This window comes from Aureobasidium pullulans (genome assembly GCF_000721785.1).
Source record: "Aureobasidium pullulans EXF-150 unplaced genomic scaffold scaffold_3, whole genome shotgun sequence".
Classification (NCBI taxonomy): domain Eukaryota; kingdom Fungi; phylum Ascomycota; class Dothideomycetes; order Dothideales; family Saccotheciaceae; genus Aureobasidium; species Aureobasidium pullulans.
Window position 1 is genome coordinate 1,147,067 of NW_021941023.1, and position 21,343 is coordinate 1,168,409.

At 51.0% G+C, this 21,343-nt stretch overlaps 6 protein-coding genes across 6 annotated transcripts; 3 read left to right on the forward strand and 3 right to left on the reverse strand.

Moving 5' to 3' along the window:
- Nucleotides 1-1,069: 1,069 nt before the first annotated feature.
- Nucleotides 1,070-2,065, reverse strand: M438DRAFT_332310 (uncharacterized protein; the record flags this gene model as incomplete). Its single annotated transcript, XM_029903488.1, has 2 exons — nucleotides 1,070-1,434; nucleotides 1,462-2,065. 2 exons carry the CDS (start codon nucleotides 2,063-2,065, stop codon nucleotides 1,070-1,072), a joined length of 969 nt encoding a protein of 322 aa, XP_029764022.1.
- Nucleotides 2,066-2,959: 894 nt separating this feature from the next.
- Nucleotides 2,960-5,332, reverse strand: M438DRAFT_332311 (uncharacterized protein; the record flags this gene model as incomplete). The annotated part of the gene is made up of 3 exons (XM_029903489.1): nucleotides 2,960-3,852; nucleotides 3,904-3,940; nucleotides 4,007-5,332. The coding sequence occupies 3 exons, from the start codon at nucleotides 5,330-5,332 to the stop codon at nucleotides 2,960-2,962; spliced, it is 2,256 nt and encodes a 751-aa protein (XP_029764023.1).
- Nucleotides 5,333-6,183: 851 nt separating this feature from the next.
- M438DRAFT_332312 (uncharacterized protein) lies at nucleotides 6,184-7,484 on the forward strand (the record flags this gene model as incomplete). The annotated part of the gene is made up of 2 exons (XM_029903490.1): nucleotides 6,184-6,745; nucleotides 6,937-7,484. The coding sequence occupies 2 exons, from the start codon at nucleotides 6,184-6,186 to the stop codon at nucleotides 7,482-7,484; spliced, it is 1,110 nt and encodes a 369-aa protein (XP_029764024.1).
- Nucleotides 7,485-12,026: 4,542 nt separating this feature from the next.
- On the forward strand, nucleotides 12,027-13,829 carry M438DRAFT_342965 (uncharacterized protein). The gene is made up of 3 exons (XM_029904878.1): nucleotides 12,027-12,241; nucleotides 12,466-12,808; nucleotides 12,909-13,829. The coding sequence occupies exons 1-3, from the start codon at nucleotides 12,074-12,076 to the stop codon at nucleotides 13,526-13,528; spliced, it is 1,131 nt and encodes a 376-aa protein (XP_029764025.1). The 5' UTR covers nucleotides 12,027-12,073; the 3' UTR covers nucleotides 13,529-13,829.
- Nucleotides 13,830-13,915: 86 nt separating this feature from the next.
- M438DRAFT_372164 (putative beta-galactosidase) lies at nucleotides 13,916-17,466 on the reverse strand (the record flags this gene model as incomplete). Its single annotated transcript, XM_029908332.1, has 5 exons — nucleotides 13,916-16,181; nucleotides 16,232-16,421; nucleotides 16,561-16,759; nucleotides 17,015-17,201; nucleotides 17,255-17,466. 5 exons carry the CDS (start codon nucleotides 17,464-17,466, stop codon nucleotides 13,916-13,918), a joined length of 3,054 nt encoding a protein of 1,017 aa, XP_029764026.1.
- Nucleotides 17,467-18,631: 1,165 nt separating this feature from the next.
- M438DRAFT_312763 (serine/threonine-protein kinase-like protein nrc-2) lies at nucleotides 18,632-21,073 on the forward strand (the record flags this gene model as incomplete). Its single annotated transcript, XM_029902526.1, has 5 exons — nucleotides 18,632-19,822; nucleotides 19,873-20,172; nucleotides 20,226-20,616; nucleotides 20,668-20,896; nucleotides 20,930-21,073. Exons 1-5 carry the CDS (start codon nucleotides 18,991-18,993, stop codon nucleotides 21,071-21,073), a joined length of 1,896 nt encoding a protein of 631 aa, XP_029764027.1. The 5' UTR covers nucleotides 18,632-18,990.
- Between the last annotated feature and the right edge of the window lie 270 nt (nucleotides 21,074-21,343).

Consider the following 21,343-nt stretch of genomic DNA (forward strand, 5'->3'; position numbering starts at 1 on the left):
GGGAAAGCAATCGTAAAGTGTTCAATCTGTGTGCATAACCTATCTGACTGTTTTGTACTCCTGTGTATGACCACCTGTTCGTACCTATTTACATTTCGACATCAATCCATCCCTTGGTTCCTGCCAAAGTCCGTATACCCTGCATACTTGATGGAAGCAAGTTCTTGATCTTGCTTGTATCGTTCTGTGCTGCTCAGATCTTCTCGTTTGCGGGCTCCTGAGCGGCAAGCTTGCGTTCCTTTCTGAGCTGTTTGGCGTATCTGACGCCAAATCCATGGGAGAAGACATCTTGGATCTCTTCAAGAGTAAGGCCCGACACCTCTGGGTAGCACAGAATGATCAGGATCCAGCCAGCGAGACAGATTCCTGCGTAGAAGCTACCTTATTCCTAGAATGTCACGATAGGACCATGTTATGGTATACGGAGCATTTGATGAATTTGGAGAGAAGATGTCTCTTATCATTAGCGCTAATAGAGCTCCATGGAACTCAACTCTACTTCTGTAATACCTGTGTCGTACCACTTACTCAATTGTTTCAAGATAGAGTCTTGGGCACCCAACAACTATGTTATCTACGACACAATTTGGAAGATATAAATCTATGTAGGAAGTACAACTGATGGCTTGCTTCTGTCTAAACTACTTACTGGCAATTAACGTTTCAACAAGAGACGTCTACTAATACTCTCTAATCCGGTGACAAGCGTGGTAGTCTTGCCCATCCTTGATTCTTCGAGTCGGTGGTTCAAACATTAGGCCTCACTGCTGCCTTCATGAAGCTCCTATACACCATCTGCGCCTCTCTCTACCCATGCGATTATGTTGTACTCGTTGTCTCTAATGTGAACAACGTCGTCTCCCTGGATGGTATGCCAAGAGGTAACAGCACGAGCTGCGGTCGGCTGCTGGATACTAGGGATGACGCGTGTTAGGAAACGGTTGTTGCTGTCCGGGTACGCGATGCTATAGTCTCTGTTTTCGGCGTCTCTGACACGTACAACAACTCCGTCGAGGGCGGTGCCCCTGCCAGCGAGTAAGTCAATCTTATTACGTGCCGTGCTAAATGGCTAGACGACGGCTTGCAGACGAGCGTTGTCGGGAGGCAGTTCTCCCTCGTCATCCTCGGGCTTTCCGTAGCTCTTTCTAGCGTCGTTCAGCGCGATTTCGTTGCCATTGACATCAACTACACCTGTGATGCGTATACAGGCCACAACATCATCGTTCAAGACATTACGAAAGACGTTGTCAGTGTGAGGAAACGCTATCAGCGGGTCTCCGTTAACTCCATTCTTAAGGAAGGCTTGGAGTGCACATCCGTAGAGAGCATGGTCCTTAGGCAAGAGAGTCTGCACACGCTGCTGAACTGATGAACTATCACCACCGGTCTGGAGGCTCGTGGCAAGCGCGGCGGCTTTCTCTTTACCATTGTAGCCTACCATCTCTAAGGACTAGTACTCACCGAGGAGGTCATCGCCCATCTCGTATTCCTCAGTACTGAATGCTCCGATGTTGCCCACCTTACCACTATTGGCATCAGTGACGGTACCGCTAGCGGTATTAAAACTTCCTACGACATTGCCGTCGATGGTGACAAACTTGTCGGAAGTGTTTGCAAAACCGACATCGAGGTCATTAATCAATACGATGTCGAAGAATTGGCTTTCGCTGTCAACGATAGAGGGCATCTGTAGGTGGTATATCATCTTGGCAAGACGACAAGGACCGGCATATGGCTTAGGAAAGGAGGCGATATTGGCAGCCAGTGCATAGAAATCACCATCGTGGTCGTGCTTACCGACGACCTTACCTGTGGAGGTACGGAAGGTGCCGTCGGTGAAAGCATAACCGGTCTGGTCGCCGACTAACAATGTTCTACCGTAGAAGATGTGGTCTTCTCCTACCAGATCGTCGTCTGTGAGCAAAGCATAGTCAGTCTGACCCACCTCGAAGGTGAGACTTCTCATGCTAGGATGCTTCGGGTCGGAAGGAGGCTTTCCGCTAAGGGGGAGTTCCGGATCCTCGGGGTCATTGCCGTGGCCGACGTCCTCTTCGTATAAGTCCATGGCAGATGGACTAGCAACAGTCTCAGCATTGTAGTTTACGTCTTAACCTTCAGCCAAAGAGACATTAACGTCTTGTGGTGGAGAAGTGGTAGGATCGTACAGATCACGAGGAACGACAAGACGAGTAAAGACCTCACGTGTCAGGTCGTAGAAGTCCTTATCGAGGTTAAGCTTGGTCCAATTCTCTAGCCAAGTCTCTATGCGAATATTGTTTATCTTGTCGTTTCGTTAGTTAATGTCTGAGGGCTCCTCTGGCCAGCCAGTAAGCATCTACAGGCCGTGGTGCTTATGTCCAATTAAGAGACGGAGCGGGTGCTTAATCTTCAAAGCCTTTGGAAGATGGAAGAAGTGCAAATTAGGCTCCTTGCAATCTCCCTTGGCGCAAGCATGATCTAGACACGCGGATCTGATCATTTTAGCATGTAGGGCATACACTGAATCTTCGGTAGCATGACGTCTGTTGCACTTTAAGCGCATTCTTTCGCGTCGCTCGCGACAGAAAACGGCCATGCTGTTCCAGTTCAAACCCTCTTCCATGAGCCCATTAGGGTTGTCTTTAGTAGAGGTGTCATACCCGATATTAGGGCAACCATCGCTGGAGTACTGTAGCTTGACACCGAGGTCCTGCTCGTACTGGGCAGCGATGTTAAGGAGACCGTTTCGCGATTCCTTCTCCTACGTGAAAGAGTCTTCATCGCCTACTGTAACGGGATGAACCTTTGCTTCAATCCATTGCTAAGACGCCTGCTCCTATGGCCCATGTTCGTTAGGAGTAGGGCGGCCGGCAACAATTTCCGCTCTCTAACGCTGCAACTTCGAACGTTCAACTTTCTTAGTGTTCTTGATGGCAGCGTAGTATGGAGTCTTGCACGTAAGTAAGTGCATGTCTGCCATCTAATGCATGAACTTATGGGCGTATGCCTGTCGACCTTTAGCATCCTTGATCCAACGCGTAAGCAGTGCGAGAACTCCTGGAGGCCATACGAACTTCGCTCTGTTGATGGAGGCGCGAGTTATGTGTACATTGCTAGGAGCGTGACCCATTAAGCCGATGCCTTCAGCGTGCACGCGGAGCAGCTTAGCGTCGATGCTTATGGAGTTAGGATGCATCCTACGACCAGTAGTTGCCATCTCCTCGGGGATTATAACAACCTCGTTGTCTGCGAATGCATCGCAATAGGCTGGTCCGTTTGACTGGTTAGGAAGTGTTACGCAAAGCTCGTCAATGCACTTTGTCTTTAGACGTTCGTGGGCCTCGTTCTTGTGATCACGACCTAATTGCATGGCCTCATAACGAACGAGCCAGCGCAGCCGCTCCCTAATAATAGCCTTTGCGAATTTATCAACGTCCTTGGTGGTTCTGATGCATCCTGGACACACTCTAACTCCATCAGAGTTGTAGATCAGGGTAGAGCAAAGCGCCGGGTCTAAGCAAACCGCGCAAGGATGGAATTCGAACTTGCACTGGGCTTTCGTGCAGACACAACCCGCTGTAGGGGGGACGCCCTCCGAAATCTCCTGATTTATTATGTCGATTGCCTCGGCAACAGCGAGGATCGTGTAGCGAGGGTCGGCTTTCAAGCTGTATGTCTTGTAACCAATATCTAAGGCGAGCACCACACGAAGAGCTAGAGTGGACTTAACAGACATGAAGAAGCTAGCAACATCGCTCTGTTGGAAGCCAAGGTCTTTAAGCACGGAATTCGAAGGAACGACACGGTAGTCTCTGTGATCAGGTCTTAGATAAGCGCACAACAGTCTTCTTCTTCCGTACAGATGACCTGGAGCTGTTCGAAAGTTAGCTTAGTTCACCTTCAATGTGTTAGAGTCTGACTTACTGCCTCTCGTAGACTTCTTTGAGCCGAAAACGTTTTCCTGATGGAAGTTCTAGAGTTGATCCATCTGCTTGCCTGAGACCAGGAGGCCATGTGTGGCGCTCACAAAGAACAGCATGAATTTCGTTGCAGCAGCCCATTTCTTCTCCGTCCAGCCCTTGGGCAACTTTTTGGGCTTAAAGTTTCTTGGCACGTCCGAATGGGTGACAGACGTGCCCCATCTTACACCAGGCATAGGATCCGGGACTGATGCGATATCGAAATCCTCGGGAATCTTTGAATGAGTGATGCTGAACTTGTGCTCAAGGATCTCTCCTTCTTCGCCGAGAGATCTAGCCTCCAGACCGATCCCGTCGGTGACGCCATTAGGGCCTTTACAAAACGCAATGGTTGTTCCTGCGACGTTCCGATAGGCGGCTTCGAGAAGAAGTGATCTAATGGCACCTCCACCAGCAACCCGCCAGGGTAGATGCCATCGATTCATTAAGCCCCTGAACTCCTCTGCGACCTTGCAGGCTAGATCGGCATTCGTCGACGGAATGACATCGTATGAGAGCATCGCAGAGACCTTGTTTTCTTGATCGAGCATCTTTGTTCTGTTTGGATTAAGGGTGATTTCAAAGTTCCAGGCTTTCCGCTTGGTTATGCGATACGCTGCTGATTTGTTGAAGGTGTTAAGGGCTCGGTTGGCCGGCAGAAGCAGCGCCTCCCAATGGCGCTGGGCTTGCTCAGCACCCGCCAACTCTGGCGGCAGATGGCGCAGTGAGCTGTTCTCCAAAAGATCAAAGATCCTTCTTGTGTAACGTAACTTCTCGTCTTTGTTGATGAAGTGCTCCGTTAGGTATTCTCTCCAGACTTTGTCGAAGGCAATTGCGGCCTTGGGGGCATTGTTGGGTGGTCTGTTGCGCCTACGAGCCTCACCCGAATCGGCGTTCTGGTCTTCGTCGTCACTTTCGGACGGGGTGTCCTCTTGCCCTGTCTTATTCTTGGGCTTTCTTCCTCTCTTCTTAGGCTTTGCCTTTGCAGGCGGCTTCTCACCCTTGTTCGACTCCTCGGAAGCGTCCGATTCACCAGGGGACTTTTTGCTTCTCTTCTTCATCTTCCTTCTGAGATTCTTTGCGGCTTTCTTTCCAAGCTTGCCGGAGTCAACGGGTTCAGCCGGATCCTGGGACTTGCTGGAGTTTTCTGAGTTGCTTGCATCGCCAGACTCCCTCGAGCTCTCGGCCTCGTCCGGCTCGTTGTACTCATCCGAGTCGACAGGGTCCTTAGCTGGCGCCTTAGAAGGCCTTCCAGGAGGCCTGGGGGGCGGCTTCCTGGGGGGAGATTCGGAAGATTCGTCCTGAGCACTCTGGCGCTTGCGGGGCTGTTGCTTACTGATGGAGCTTTGGGTGGGCTTATCGTAACCCTTGGGGCGATTGCGTGTGCCGACCATCTTTGAAAGTGCCCACGCCTGTCGAGTATGTTAGTCACTGCGTGTGTTGTGAGGAGGGATGGGAGGAGGGTAAGAAGGATTGAAGATGCGCCTCTTGAAAGAAGCAGGTGGTCATGGAAGCGCTTCTGGATGAAAAGGGGAGTAGCAATGGAAGTCCCTCCCGATGGGTTTAATGGTGCTGATGGGGGCACCGCTGAGTGGAAAGAAAGATGGGAAGGGAAGTATATCAACGCAAAACGGACATTGACAACAGAAGCGCTTCTAGTTGGGACAGTGCAGTATGGAGGAAGAACCTTAAGAAGAACGTGGGGATGGAAGTGCTTCAAGGAGAAGGTGGGAATGGAAGTGCTTCAAGAAGAAGGCGACGATGAATGGAGCACTTCTGAGTATAAAGGCGCCGGGAGATGGAAGAACTTCAAGGAGGAGGCGGGGGTGGAAGTGCTTCGAGGGCAGGAGAACGTTGAGCCGGAAGTACTTACTAAACGTGTGCGCAGATGGGATGGATGGACGGAATGAAGGCTGCTGTTTCTGGCGACAGTCAGTAATTGATGGTGAAGATCAGGGGGAAAGGAACTCACGGGTGAAGAAATGATCGTCAAGCTGTGGTAGAGTATGCTGTTGGGTTGAAGGCGCAGACTACAATTTGGTCGACGAAAGGGAAGAAACCATGTCAAAACGATATTAAAAATTCCTACATGTGTGAGACTGTGAACCCGCGCAAACGCATGTCGTTTGTTTGCAACCCCGGATTCCGACACTGTCCAGCGCCAACACCCTTTCCCCACTCGATTCAATACGGCGCAATCAAACAGGAACAAGGAAGACATCAGCGTTGTCTAGCAACAGAAAAAATGAGCGACCATATTACATCTCCTGCGCAGCAGGCAGCTGTACCTACCGAGGACCCCCCTGCGCTTCAGCACGGCGCAGGCGGCCATCATCACGACGACCACAACGACGCCCACCAGCACCAAACCCACCACGAAGGATCGATTCACGAGAACAGCGAGAGAATTATGGGTGTTTTCCGCGATCAGATGAATGCTCTCGCCGAGCAGAACACCCCTGACAGCTCCGAGGAAGCTTACAAGATCGCCCATATGCTTCTCGAGCGCGCAGAGCTCCCTTTGGCCATTCGCGCTCGTGCACACATTGTGCTGGCTAGCGGTGAGATGGACTACCTCTACCACGCACAAGAAGCCGTTCGCATCGCTGAGATGGGTCGCCGGATCTATGGTCCTGGAAAGACACCTGAAGCTCGAGCTGCTGTCGAAAACCTGTTGTGGGAGGCTCGGGAGGTGCTCCGTCGCGCCGAGCGTGACATGAAGGAGCTCGAAGACATCAGAGCCAGGAAGAAGGCCGGAACTCTCAAGCTGAAGAAGGGCGAGAAGATCCTTTACGGTAACATCAATGGTAAGTCGAATATGCCATTTCAACCTCGCCTGCAACGCGCCAATTCAAGGCTGTCCAAAGGCACGATGATTTCGAGGTCAGGAGATCTGTCCGTTACTCTGATTGAGAAGAGTCGTGCAGGTCGACAGCCTCCGTACTGTCGTCGCGGAAGAGAAGTGAGAGAGGACCTGTGACTAATTGGAACATGACAGACGACTTTTACAAGGTCGCCGACGAAACCGCCAAAGAGGCCACCAGCAAGGTCACCGATGACAAGGTCACCAACAACCCTGCCGACGAAGCCACTAGCAACGCCACCAACGACGGGGTCGCCAACAAATCCGGTGACGAGGACGAGGAACAGTGGTCCACCACTGAGGATGATCTCAATGTCCCAGGTCCATCTAACAAGACCGACAAGGTGCATGAAAAGGAAGCCGAACAAGAGAAGGCTGGTCAAGAGGAGGCAGGTCAAGAGGGGGAGCCTGATATCGATGACGAGGTTGCCCCCGAGAAGGTAACCCCCGAGAAGGTAACCCCCGAGAAGGTAACCCCCGAGAAGGTAACCCCCGAAAACGTCACTCCTGAGGAGGTTACCTCTGGGGAGGAGACTGAGTTGGCCCGTGGCGTCGGTCGAGGCCGGAAGCCTAAGGGAAGCTCTGGTCTCATCACACCTGGTAATACTCCCCGCGCTCCCCGTCCTTCGCGTGCCGCCAGGTACACCAAGAACTACAAGACCGGCGAGCCCAAGGAGGATTGAGCAATGGTTGATTGATGTCGAGCTGCGAAGCTTCGACTGTTCCAGTGGACGTGTCCTCGCTCGGCACAACATCGGATGGAAAATCGCTCCCAAGCAACGTGGGGCAATGGTTTGTCTCTGTAAACCAAGTACTCGCATAGCATAGTCAAATCACGCATCAAGAAAGAATACGACACAATGACCACATCAGAAGCTCATCCAATTTGTTCTATTACTGGGCAGAAGCACTTCCCGACGCCTCTAGGCTTCATGGTCAGTACTTCCAATGCTAGCAGCCCTGCAACCACAACAGAAGTCGAAGCACTTCAACTCTAGCTAATATAAAACCCAAATAGCACCGAAAGGGGCGTTGAGCTGTAAGAATTCATTCGTTGGCTTCGTGGCTTCTTACATACAGCAGTCATGTGTAAGGGCCAGCGATGGGCTCTATTCACGGTCGGCATGGTCATCTATGCTATTGGAACAAGGTAATTCACTCTCTACCGTGAATAACCGCATGAGATTGTGTAGGCATGACAATATCAATTGTTGTGCCATCGACCATATCATGTGCTCTGCCATCGCTTTCACTATTGTCTCCATCCGTCTTTTGTCTTTTCCTATTCAGTAGTGAAAGTATTCATCGTCTTAGTTTCATTCTCACACGCGTTNTTCATTCACCTCGTTCAGGACTACCAATCGTTTTGGCCGCTCTGATTGCGTCCGAGGTCTTCAGCATTGCAAACAGCTTCGTTACGGACCGCCATAATTACACATCATGTCAGCCAAAAGAGTTCAAAAGGCCACCGTCCCACCCAAACCGAGGCAGCAACCTGGTGACCCTCTAGATCCCTCAACTTTCCTTGCCTGCCAGGAAAACGAAAGTCAGACGACTGCATACCTTGGATACGCAGAGACAAACGATCTCCGCGAACTTTCAGCTTCCTGGCCTCTTCTTCGCGCATACTCTGCGTACCAACCTATCTCTGAGAAGCTGCGCGTACACGACACTCTCAGAATTCTCCAGACTACCCCAAAGGACTTCGAAGGTGTCACTGATCCGCACCTCCAATGGCCGCTCAAGGCTGAGGAAGATCCGAAAGAGGTCCACAATGCGAAAAAGGCCAGACATCTTGGCTGGATCTTGGTCAATCTGAAGAGCGACATTGAAGCTATGGCCAAGAACAGTCCAGAGACAAACCAGGATCGTCAAAAGACGTATCTCACCGAGTTTCTTGCCAACCACGACAACAATGCAGTTCCTGTGAAATGTTTGGATCACACCAAGCGTCTCATCAAGCTGCCTGTCCTTGGTCCGTTGCGTTTGGAGTCACCAGTGGAATCCTACAACAGATGTCTCGTTGTTCTGAGATACCTGCACGGCGGACTTCGTTCCAGAAAGCACAGGCTCCGTCTTGCCGATGATCCCAAGAAAGGTACCACAATCGACGCAAAGAACATCCCAGACTGGATGCTACCAGAGGCACCTCCAGCAAACAACATTCCCACCAGCACAGCAACTTCCGATGCCGATGAACTCACAGTCGTCAAGTTCAACGTCAAGTGGATCAGCAGACTCGATTCTGACGACCTCGAGCTCGCGCTTGGTGACCTTGATCATAATCCTGACATCCCAAACACAACACAAGTCATGCAGGCAGATCCTCGACTATTCCCGTCTGTCCCGGCTTTCCGCGACCAGATACGCCGCCAATTTACCTGTGTCTCATTGTGCATGCAGATTCGTCGTTTGAACCTCGTTTACAAGGATACTGATGGAAATGCGAGGCTGGACGTTATGGCTAGCGATTGGGCTGATGTTCAAAATGCTATGAGAGACCCAGTCAACATGGACTTTGTCTTCAATGTCGGATTCGAACCTACACGCGAAACTGAGGACATCCTTGAGACCAACTACTATCCCAGCATGGAGGGATATTTCAAGCAGGGAAAACCTGGCGAAGCGCCTGTCCAGGTCGATCAACTGGCCTTGGAGGAGAGGGCAGCAGGTCTTCGACAAGACGGAGGTTCCCACTCCGCGCCAGTCGAATCGACTACTATTGTCGCTGCTGCGAGTGCTGTTCGGGAACACCAAGAAGACATCATCAAGCGATTTCTCGATCGTTCCATGGGTCTTGGAAAGAACGCAGATGATATTGGCATGGCACCTGATCCCCTGATCAGGTTTGGTGGAGATCATGAGGCCATGAAGAATTACTTTGACGGGCTCGACGTCACTCAGCCGGATCAACTTCTAGAATGGCAGAGATCAACACTCCTCAAGATCACTCAAACAGCCAAATTTACCTCCACGGTCTACGACGAGCCAAAGAAGGGGCTTTTGCACAAGGATGTCGAGACCGCCGTCGAAGAGGCTCGCTTTATGGGCACCCAAACTGCTGAATCTCGCATGCCTCGAGAAGATGGTGACGGCCCCGACACCCCAGAGCTCGCCGAGACAGTCCAGCAGCGAAAGCAAGCATTGGAAGACGACGAAAAGTACTACACTCTACGCTCGGCGTATTCTGGCACCCAAGCACAAGTTGGCCCACCCTTGGATCTATGCCTCGACTTGCTAGCTTGTGAGCAACAGCCGAATGGCCTATGGCGTTCTAAGATATTAGCGGGAGTCACTACTTCTGACTTTTACCACTATCAGATCTCCGGTGCCGTTGGCTGCATTCTCAAGCTGTTTGGTCGAATTGATGTGGACGCTCTGCTTTCCAAGTGCGAGCGGCCATATGACTTTAATGTCGAGAAAGTTAGAGCTGCCGCGGGGAAACTTCATGATCTCCTCATTCACGGATGTATACTCGGCGACGATGTTGGCCTCGGAAAGACGAAACAACTTCTTCTGGTTGGTTATCTTCACATTCTTTTGGGCGACAAATCCAAGCATCGACCATCTTTGCTGGTCGTCCCATCGACACTCGTTCATGGTTGGATTCAGGAGATCCACAAGTATTGGCCTTGTTTCCAACTCATCATCTCCTTTGAAGATCATGACTGGAAGAAGGAGCTACCTTTCAACTTGCTCTCAACCTCGGATATGCTCAGCTTTGGACTTGTCGACAACGCAATGCCTGAGCGCTTGAAGTGGGTCTTTGACACCAAAGATCCGATGGCTAGATCTGCTCTTGTCATCACATCATACGAGACGCACAAGGCCAGGACTGCGGAGCGTGTGGTGGAACTCGAGAGCCCCGGAGAACACCACTCTCCTCCACGCAAGAAGCCAAATGGGAAGCCAGACTGGTTGCGCAAGCCCCGGTACAATGTCAGATGGACAACCAGATTCGAGGGAGTATGGGGCCTGCTCCTAGCTGATGAGGCCCAGAAGATCAAAAACTACCGCACAGGTCTTTCTGCGGCCATCTATTGCCAAAACATCCCGAAGATCGTCCTCGCAACCGCAACGCCATTCCACAACCACATCAGAGACTTCCTCGGAAAGACGCATCTTCTTGGCACACAGGCTCGCGCTGAGCTTGAGCGGTTCCTGAAACAGAACAATGACAAGGTCCAGCTACTGCAAGGATGGGAGCAGAAGGGCGAATTGATGCATCAGCTCAACCTACTACCTCGCACCGATTCCTGTCGCCTTCGGGCAATCGACACAAAGCTCTTGATGCCGATTGTCAACTCAGACAAGGACTCTATACACAAGAGAGTTATGCACGAGATGAAACCTGTCCTAGACACTGTGATGATCCGCAGGTCGGCATCCTCCGAACTTCGCAACACTGATGGTACACTGGTTCCTTTACGCACGCTGTTCAAGAAGATAATTCGCAAAACAACCATAGTCGAAAGACTCGACGAGGACGAATTGGAGTATCAAATGTGGCATCAAAACCCTGCTTTGTAAGTACCTTTCCCAAAGGGGCCTTCTTCTGGAAGTACTACCACAGGCTAGTTCTTTCAGGGAGAATGCTTCTTCCCCATTGCCTTTTCCCCTCGAAAGTCCTGCTCCTGGCGGAGGGTCTCTTTCCCCTGAATCCCTCCACACACAGTGATTACTGAAGGAAACCCACATTCTTTCCTCTCCTTGTCAATACAGAGTAGCTGACATGATAATCGACAGAGATTTCGAAGACCAGATGAGTAAGGCACGCAAGTCTGAGCAGAAACCACCTCCTGGCCAGCCTGTTCTGGTCAGCCAACCCACCCCATTTGCGCTCCCGATGGCCCCACTTCGTCGACTTGCACTAGCAAATTTCAGCACCAAAGTGGCACGACTCAATGCCAACATGGAAAGAATGGAAGGAGATACCCATGTCTCCACTCTCCAGAAGTGGAGAGAGAGTGGAAAAGAAGCCGACTTCCTCGTCGATATCACGCGCACAAAGGCAGAGCGCAAACCGACGACAGCCGCTGAAGTCTCGGTGTACCTTGCCAAAGGTAGCCCAACTCTGGCACATCTATGCAGAGTGATTCTCACAGGACACATCGTCGAGCCACTGGCTCCCGAATTATACAACAATCATCAGAAGATGATCGCCGCCGAAGTCACCCCTGCCAACGCCTATTACACGCAAGCCGTCTTGCGTTCCGTGCAAATTGACGCCCGTATCCTTCACGCCGGTCTTTCAAACAAAGCCAAGGCTAACATGGTGAAAGAGTTTAACGACCCCAAGAGCTCGTTGAAAATTCTGATCATGATGTACGATGTCGGTGCAGCAGGACTCAACCTGCACGAAGCATGCAACCGCGTATTCATTTCAAGCATCGCAAGAGCGTTTGCACAAGAGGAACAGGTTGGAGGACGCACAAACCGAGTAAGTCATTCATCTCCAAGGCTGGGTGGCTCCTAAATCCAGCTATCAAAAGGCACGATACTTTTGAGGCCGAACTGGTTGTCCAGTTAGAGTAGCTCTTTCGCATGCTCTCACCGGACATCTGGCTCAGTTTCAAAAACTTCCTGTCCTTTTTCAGCTAGTTCAGGGGCTTACGGGCACCTGAGAGACTGCAATTAAAAATATGTTTACTAATCACCCCTTAGATCACCTCATGTTTCAACACGTTGCTTGAAAGAAGTTTTACCCCTAATTCTCACGACTTATTCCGCGCCAGCATTCAAGCAGACAAAGTCACTGTGCAGTTGGCATCTAATGCTCAGGATCCAAAAATTCAAGCCTTAATGGTGGAAGAGCTCAACAAGCTCCAATCTGAGGTCAATGAATGCCACACAAGCGACGAAGGACAAGCCTTAAGAAAGAAGATCTCCGAGTTCAAGGCTCTCAAGGAGCTTCAAAAGGTGCAAGTCACCGTACAGGATCAAGGACACCGATACAACCTTAGAGAGAGGGCCGAGAAGAAGCCTTCGACGTACGACGACGAATGTGGTAAGCGAGCCTCCCCCTCTTTTTTCCTCTCCGTCTCCTTTGCTTTCTTTTTCCTTTATTCTCTACGCTTTGTGGTCTTCATGCTAATGTCAACATCCAGGAATCTGTGGCGAGGATATCGAGGACGGCACAGGCTGTATTTGTAGCAAATGCTCCGAACTTGCGCACGCCGAATGCCATGGGTTGGACAGCCCTATTGACGGAGGCTATTACTGCAGCCACTGTATTACGAAGGGTATCTTAGGGGACGTCGATTCGGCAGCTCTTACGGAAGGGGGCGCCTGGATCTTGACCACCTCAGATGAGCTCGATGAATACCACGAGGATAACGAGGCACTGGGCGGACGAACCCGCCAAGAGCAACACTATGAGGAACAGCTCTACGACGAGCCTGATCTCCTTCTAGGTGACGACAACGACCTTGCCGAGTGGGTCTCTGAGAACCAGCCTAACGATGACGAACGTAAGAGTCTAGTGCTTCTATCGTTACCGGTCGACAAAGTCTGGGCTCCATCTGACCTCGAGAACGAACACCACTTGCGCATCGGCCTCTTACTGCTCTTCAACCTCATTCAGGGGAAGAACGATCTTTCAATCAGCCGCTCCATCCACATTCAGTACACGCAGCTTACAAAGACTGCTCGTGATTACATCATGAAGCGCCTGGAGACCAACAAAGCAATGGAAAAGAGACAAAACAAGCTGGCTGGCAAAGTTTGATGGTTTCTGATTTGGAAGGAACCGTGAATTTCGGCAGCTGCGCATCTACTGTATCAAGCTTCCGAAGGTGGTGTCAGATATTGAGACACTGTCCGGTTGGGGCGGCCCTACAAGGTGTTGTCTTCAAGGAAGTGCGGAGAGAAAGTACTTACAGGAAACTTTGAGAGCATACATCTAATGTACCAAGCTTCCGAAGGTGGTGTCAAAAGGCACTGTCCGGCTGGGGCGGCCCTACAAGGTGTTTCCTGACAAACATTTACGTAGAGACTGCAATGATCACATATAAAAAGGAACTGATACAACAACAATAATCCCACGTGACGAATCATGCCAAACAGCTGGAGTCTCGTGAAATATCCTTCCGGAACATTATCATGATGAGCTAGCTTAGTAAGCCTCCTCTCTCTTCGACCAACAAGTCAAAGGACTCAACTCAACAGGTCCATAACCACTCTGGATGACAGGACCAGCGACAAGGCTCAAGTTGGAGATCTTGGCACCACCCTCGTCAAGAGCCCACAGCGAAACAGCCAAGTAGTTAGAACCGTTGTAGTCGAAGATGCCCTGAGGCACAGGGAATACATCCTGGGGGCCAATGTTCGAGACATACTTGCCAAATTGGTAACCGTTGACGTAAATTTGACTTCTGTAGGCAACAGAGGCTGAACCATTGGTGCTCGATGTGGCGTTGGAGAAGGAAATGGCAATAGGGATATCGTAGCCGGCAGGCATATCAAGGTCGAAGGTGGTGGAGTAGAAAGCAACACCGGGGGCGGTAATGCCGATCATAGGTCCATGAGTGCTGTTGCTCCAGCTAGAGGTTGGTGCTCCAGGAAGATGATAACCTTGGCGCTCAGCGTAAAGACCTCCCTCGTTGAGAGGTCCTCTAGTGCGGTCTTGGTAGTCCTCACCACCAAGGTTACCAGTCAACTTCCAGCTGATCGCGGAAGCGTTGCGGCCGTTGAGAGAGTAGTTGAGGATACCACGAGGGGTCTTCATTTCGCTGGAACCTCCTTGGCCGTTCTCTTGAAGACCCATGTGGTCGATGAGGACAGTCAGAACGTAAGAGCTACCAGAAGCGACATTGGGCAAGCTGAATGTAGAGTTGGCGTTTGAAGCGGCGTCGATACCGCGAGCTGATCCCAAGAAGGTGCCGTTCAACCAAGCAGACATGCCAAATGCTGAGCCGCCTTGAGTCTGGAGATAGATGGAGTTCTCACCGCCAGTAGCAGTGAAGTGACCACGGTAGAGGAGGTTGCCAATGTTGTAACCGTAATCCTGTGCATATAGCGAAACAGGTGTAGTAAGATTACGCTGAGTGTTGTTGCTGTAAGTCAGGTCGGCGTTGGTCCAAAGGCTGTCATCATATCCTGCGACGATCTCTGGAAGACTGTTGGTAACCTTCCAATCAACAGTCGATAGGTCGGGAACGGAGAATGAGGGCTCGCTGTAAGTAGCAGAGGCTGTGACTACGCCGGAACAGCTGTCCTGGGCGAACTTGATAGTCTCACCGTTGAATTTAAGCTCGGTGAGTTTTGCGGGTGCGCCACCGATAATCTCAATTTCAGTCGTGGCATTGAGGTCACCAGTGAGAGACAAGATAGTACCACTAGCCTCGACGGTGCGAAGCAAGTAACCAGCCTTGACAATAGCAGCAGAAGTGTCGATAGTGCCATTAGTGTAGTTGCCAGAAACGGGGCTGGAAGGTAGATCAAGGACCCAGTAGTTGTATGCATCGTTGCGGTCGAGAATGTAGACGTAGAGCTCGCCAATCTTGACAATTCGGCGTTCCGAGCTGCTCTTGAAGCCAATAATTGTGGTGCCCTTCTTCTTGACGATGTTGATACCAGATCCTTCGATGACTTCGCTACTACAAGAGAGCGTGAATGCAAGCTCATGGTTCTCGTTAGCCCCTGAGTAAACGACAAGAACTTGCTTATCGCCATAAGCCTTCTGGGTAAAGATTTCGGCAGATGAGTAAAGCAAGTTGGTACCGGCAGCATCATAGTCAGTGACTGCCCACTTTGAGTCGCGTCCGTTCAGGACAAGAGATCCGTTCAACTGAGGGATGGTGATATTTCCCTGGCTGGTGGGAAGGGTCAACTTGAACTCAGTCGAGGCAAGACTGTTGTAGGCTGCGTGTCTGATGACGAAGAAATTGGTTCTGTTACCAAACAATGCAGTGACAGCAATTTCGGGGTTGTTGGAGTAAGATCCATTAGCGTGAGTGTTGTTCTGAGGAATGGCAGTCAGATAAGCAGGCGAGGCTTGCAAGAAATTGGCTTCGAGTTTTGCTTCGCTGTACTTCTCACGAGATACCAGACGTTGCTCTGTGATGACAGCTCCATAGTCGTAGGATGTGTAGCCGCCTGGATGTCCTTGGTTGCCCCAGTTCGTTCCGCCATACGTCATGTAGATGTTGAAGATGGTCATGCCGAATGAAAAGTCGTTCTTGTAGAAGACTCGCTGGAATTCAGAGTTCAACAGTTCGCTACATTGCTCAAATCCTAGGCCGCCCCATGGGTCGAATGAACCTCCCTGGAATTCAAGGATTGAGTAAGGAGTGGAAGGACTCTGCTCTGCATGCAGATCACCATAGTATGTAGGCAATGCGTTGTCGGGCCAGGTGGTTGGGTTGGCACAATCGAAGCCCCTGAGAAGTTAGCTTTTTCGCTAAAGTATCCAAACCACAAAAACACCTACAAGGGGTATCCGTCATGCCCATAGATGTCCACTGCACCCTCTCCGCTACCTGGCGCAAAATATCCGTGCGGATAGGCATCATTGAGGATAGAAGGTACAACAATGCCTGCATCTCGGAATCTTTTTTCAACAGCCGCCATGTATACTTGGTCAGGGAATTCGGGATCGCTTGAAACAGCTTGGGAGTACTCTAGCAAGAGACAGAGAATCAGCAAGGCCCTCATATAGACTTGATACAACATGAAAAGCACTGTATTGGGTGCAATATAGGGTTGAGGTCGGGTTTGGTGAACATTTGGGAGCAAGACGCCCGACAGTGTGATACATACCGTTCTCTGGCTGATAAAGGATAACAGGGCCTCCTTCAGTAATCTGTGCCTTTGCAATGATCTCGCCAATCTGGCGAGAGTAGTTGTCGGTTGCATTGAGGAATCGGGGGTCGCGAGTTCTGGGAATTCCAGGATTGCGAGCCAACCAGCCAGGGAAGCCACCACCGGAGACCTCAGCATTGATGTATGGTCCAGGTCTCTATGCTTGAATTAGTATAATGTTACAAAGATTGTCTCCTCTCTAGATGCCGAATGTTCGCCTCAGTGTACAATATGTTGCCAAAAGAGTCGAATTCAGGGAGCACGCGCCAAGCACGCCCTCTCTATGAACGACTACGCAGATTGGCAAATTCTGTGCATGAGACGGACGCAGAACACCAGACGTAATTGCAAGAGGATACTGAAATGACAAATTTTGCAAATGAAAAGAAAAGTAGTAGCAAGATTGACTTACAGCGATCAGATAGATGCCAGCCTTTGTAGCAGCCTCGAAGAAAGGCTCCCAAGCAAAGATTCCCTCGGCACTAAAGTCACCTTGCTTGCCCTCAATAAGAGCCCAATCAACGTAGAAGGAGACTCCGTTGTATCCCAATGCCTTGATCTTCTGGAAGACATCTAGCCACAAGCTAGGGACAGGCAATCTTGAGGCATGTCAGTACCAGCATTGTACTTAGCAAGGGCAATTGTATCGTACCTGAAAGGATGGAATTCGCCCGAGTAGAGCATGATTCTCTCACCACGTACGAAGAGTGAGTGCTCATCCCAGGTCACCAGATCCTGCAGGAGTTCTCTCTTGTATGGCTTGATAAGGTCATTGAGATTCTGCTTCTTGAGTGCAAGAGCATCAGACGTGATTGCCAGACTTGCCACCAGGGCAGCGGCCTTGATGAGAGTTTTACCAAGCATTGCGAGAATGTCTTGTTGGCTTGGGTACAAGAAACCAAAGACCTGCGAGAGACTGAAGCTTTATGGCCATGGCCATCGTTATGCATTCACCCGAGATCTGCTCCATTTCATGTCTGCCAATGGAACCCTACCCCTCTTGTGAGACCAGGTCCCGGACAAATCTGCAAATTACAACACTACAAAGGGAAATAGATCAGTAGGATGGTGAAGATCCAGGTACAGATCATGAAAAACGTCATGCGGAGACCCCACTTCCGAGCGTGTTCATTCGGCTGAATTGTGTTATGCGACCATAGTGTAACCTTGATTTCTTCATGAATTTTCACACCACTAACACGATCTTTGTTACGAGCCCTTGATAATGGCGCATGATGAGTGCAGCTCGATGAGCATCATGATCGCGATGGAGCAGGCAAGGCGTTGTGCGGGGTAGGCTTTCGATCAAGGATGCATGAGAAGCACCTCCCGTCTCCTGCTCGAGTTGGCTTCAATTTATTGCCGGCTCACGGATCCACGTTTGGGCCAATTGACACAAGGAGAGTATAGGCAACAGAGAGTCTCTTCGAACTGAATTGTGATGACAGCCAGAGGTGATTACGAGGGAGGAAGCGGAAACATTCGCGACTGATGCAGCGAGTGGCTAGCACTTACGAGAGTGGCTGGTATACGAGTAGAAGTTGAAATGCAGTGGCAGGGAGAGGATGGGATGATCGAGAAAGATTATATCACACGCACGCGCCAAGTTACAAACAACGAAATAGGTAGTTGCTACGACAATTCAAGATAAGGCCAGTTGATCTGGAAACAGGAATGCCATGGACAACACCATCTTGACAGCATGGTGACTGATATTGTTCTCGCTATGGGTTCCAGTAAACACACAATATGGCTTGGCCTAAGGTGCAAGAGGCACAGCGATTGGTGAAGGATGCGTGCAGTAATAATTGGCGAGGAGGTTTTGAGGGCCGAGGGGCTCTTGGACAGTTCATCCGCCAGAAGATTCGGCAAGCACAGGCACAGCCCTCCGCCGCTTACAAACCCCGTGCCCGGTCCAAGCCGATGCCAGGAAACGAAACGACTCCACGCTGACGCACCCACGGCAACGAAGGGCCGAGCCAACAGCCAACAGCATGCCATCTGCTCGCAAGAACAGCTAATCCATCATCGTATTTCGATCCAACCATATCTCTGATTCTGACCTTCCAATTGCACATCCAATCCACAAACAACATAGCCAGAATACACGCCCAGCTGAACCCCACCGCGGCTCTAATCGCTATCTGAATGGCTTAACTCCCTCCCCCGGGAACATCCTCCGCCACGCCGAAGCATAACCCTGACCCGCTGTCCTCGCTCGTTCGCGCGTTCTGGCCCATTTGACAGGCCGAACACCACACTCCCCTTACTGTCACCACCAAATCCCGCAGCGCTCTTCTGCCTGCTGCGACGGTGCCCTCTGCATCTTCGGCGTCGCATATCCACCTTCTCGTCTTTTCACGCCGGCGAACCCTCCCGTAGCCCATCATGCCTGGAGACCGGCGCACCTTCTCGGGCGTGTCCCTGTCGACCAACAAGTCTGTCAACGGCTCCAACTCGCAAGTCGGCCAGAAGATCAAGAACTTTTTCCGCATCACATCGTCTTCCACCAAAGACGAGCCGATTGGCCAGGGAAAGACCAGTTCTGAAGGCCCCTCGACCCCGCGCTCCGAGCACAAACTCCGCAACAGTCGCTTCCTGCCACATATCGGTCGAAATAGGAGTCAGACCGTCGCCAGTGAAGGCAATGCCCTCGATGAACTGAGTCCTACCGCCAACGCCAATCCCTACTTTGCCCATCAAGGCCCGCCAGCTCTCCGCCATCACAACGCCGACAGCGTACCTCCAAGCCCTCCGGACACACCCATCAAGAAGGGACAAGAAGCTGAAGACGAAGCTGCCGCTGTTGCAGGCAAGGAAGAGCTAGCACGAAAACTACGTCGTGTCGCCAGTGCCCCCAATGCTCAGGGCTTATTCACAAAGACCAACTCCAACGACAGTCGACCACAGACTTCCGACATGATGACCAAAGCGTCTCCGTTAGCTCAGCAACATTCAAACATTTCGGTACAGTCAATGGTCGAGACAGTTCCTATGAGCAGCTCTCCCGACTTGTTACCTGTACCCGGCATTCCCAGCCCCGGCAAGATTAGGAGTGCGGCCGCGTTCCGTAGGACCTATAGCAGCAACAGCATCAAAGTCCGCGACGTCGAGGTCGGGCCTAGCAGCTTTGACAAGATCAAGTTGATTGGTAAGGGCGATGTTGGAAAGGTATACTTGGTGCGCGAGAAGAAGAGCTCTAGACTCTATGCCATGAAGGGTAAGTACACAGGCTGTCTAGATTACAGGCCACTTGCTGACGATTTACAGTACTCAGCAAGAAGGAGATGATCAAGCGCAACAAGATCAAGCGCGCCCTGGCCGAGCAGGAGATTCTAGCCACCAGCAACCATCCATTCATTGTCACGCTGTATCATTCGTTCCAGTCCGAAGACCATTTATACCTCTGCATGGAGTACTGCAGTGGAGGAGAGTTCTTCAGAGCTCTCCAGACTCGCCCAAACAAGTGTGTTGACGAAGACGCTGCACGCTTCTATGCCGCCGAGGTCACAGCCGCTCTCGAGTACCTCCATCTCATGGGCTTCATCTACAGAGACCTCAAACCCGAAAGTGAGACACTACAGACATCTTCCAGACCGTGCAATGCTAACATGTACTGCCAGATATTCTTCTTCACCAGTCCGGCCATATCATGCTTTCAGACTTCGATCTTTCCAAGCAGTCAGACCCAGGCGGTGTGCCCACCATGATCATGTCTGGTCGCAACGGTGTTTCAAACAATCCAAACAACATGCCCGCCATCGACACCAAATCGTGTATCAACAACTTCCGCACAAACTCGTTCGTGGGTACAGAGGAATACATCGCGCCTGAAGTCATCAAGGGCTGTGGTCATACTAGTGCAGTCGATTGGTGGACTTTGGGAATCTTGATCTACGAAATGCTGTACGGCACGACGCCATTTAAGGGGAAGAACAGGAACGCCACATTTGCCAATATTTTGAGAGATGAGGTGCCCTTCCCTGAAGGTAGTGGCTACCCAAACACCAGCAAGTAAGTGACCATGCTGACTCCGCTCTGTTTCCAATGCTAACCAGTATGCAGCTTGTGCAAGTCTCTGATCCGCAAGCTTCTCATCAAGGATGAGCTCCGTCGACTAGGTTCGCGTGCCGGCGCATCAGACGTCAAGGGCCATCCCTTTTTCCGCACGACACAATGGGCTCTTTTGCGTCACTCTAAGCCTCCGATTATTCCCAATCAGGGCCGCGGCGTCGACACTGTGAACTTCAGAAACGTCAAGGAGAGTCATAGTGTCGATCTTGGTGGCTCCAAGGTCAACAAGGGTTTCGGCGTCAACTCGAGTAAGATGAAGGGAGTACCGCTCGACAGTAACCTAGCAACGCCTGGCGGCGAAATCGCCGATCCCTTTGAGGAGTTCAACTCCGTTACGCTGCATCACGATGGAGACGACCAACACCACGATCACCAATATCACGAGGCGCAAAGATAGGACGCTGCCCCTCCGTGTACGGGAGGTGTCACAATATGCTGATAACCTCGCCATACGGGAAACGACAACAAAAAGCAATCTCATGCCGAGGGCGTGTCAGGCAGCTTGTATATCTATGCCATTATTCTTTACGCATGCAATCGGGTGGGAGTTTTATTAGGGGGCGTTGCTATTCTTTAGCCTTCAGGGCTCGCCACGGGAAAGCGAATGTTTTGCCTGTCTCTTCTTCTTCTTTGCAATGGAAGGTATCCAAATCCTAGCGTTTCAGCT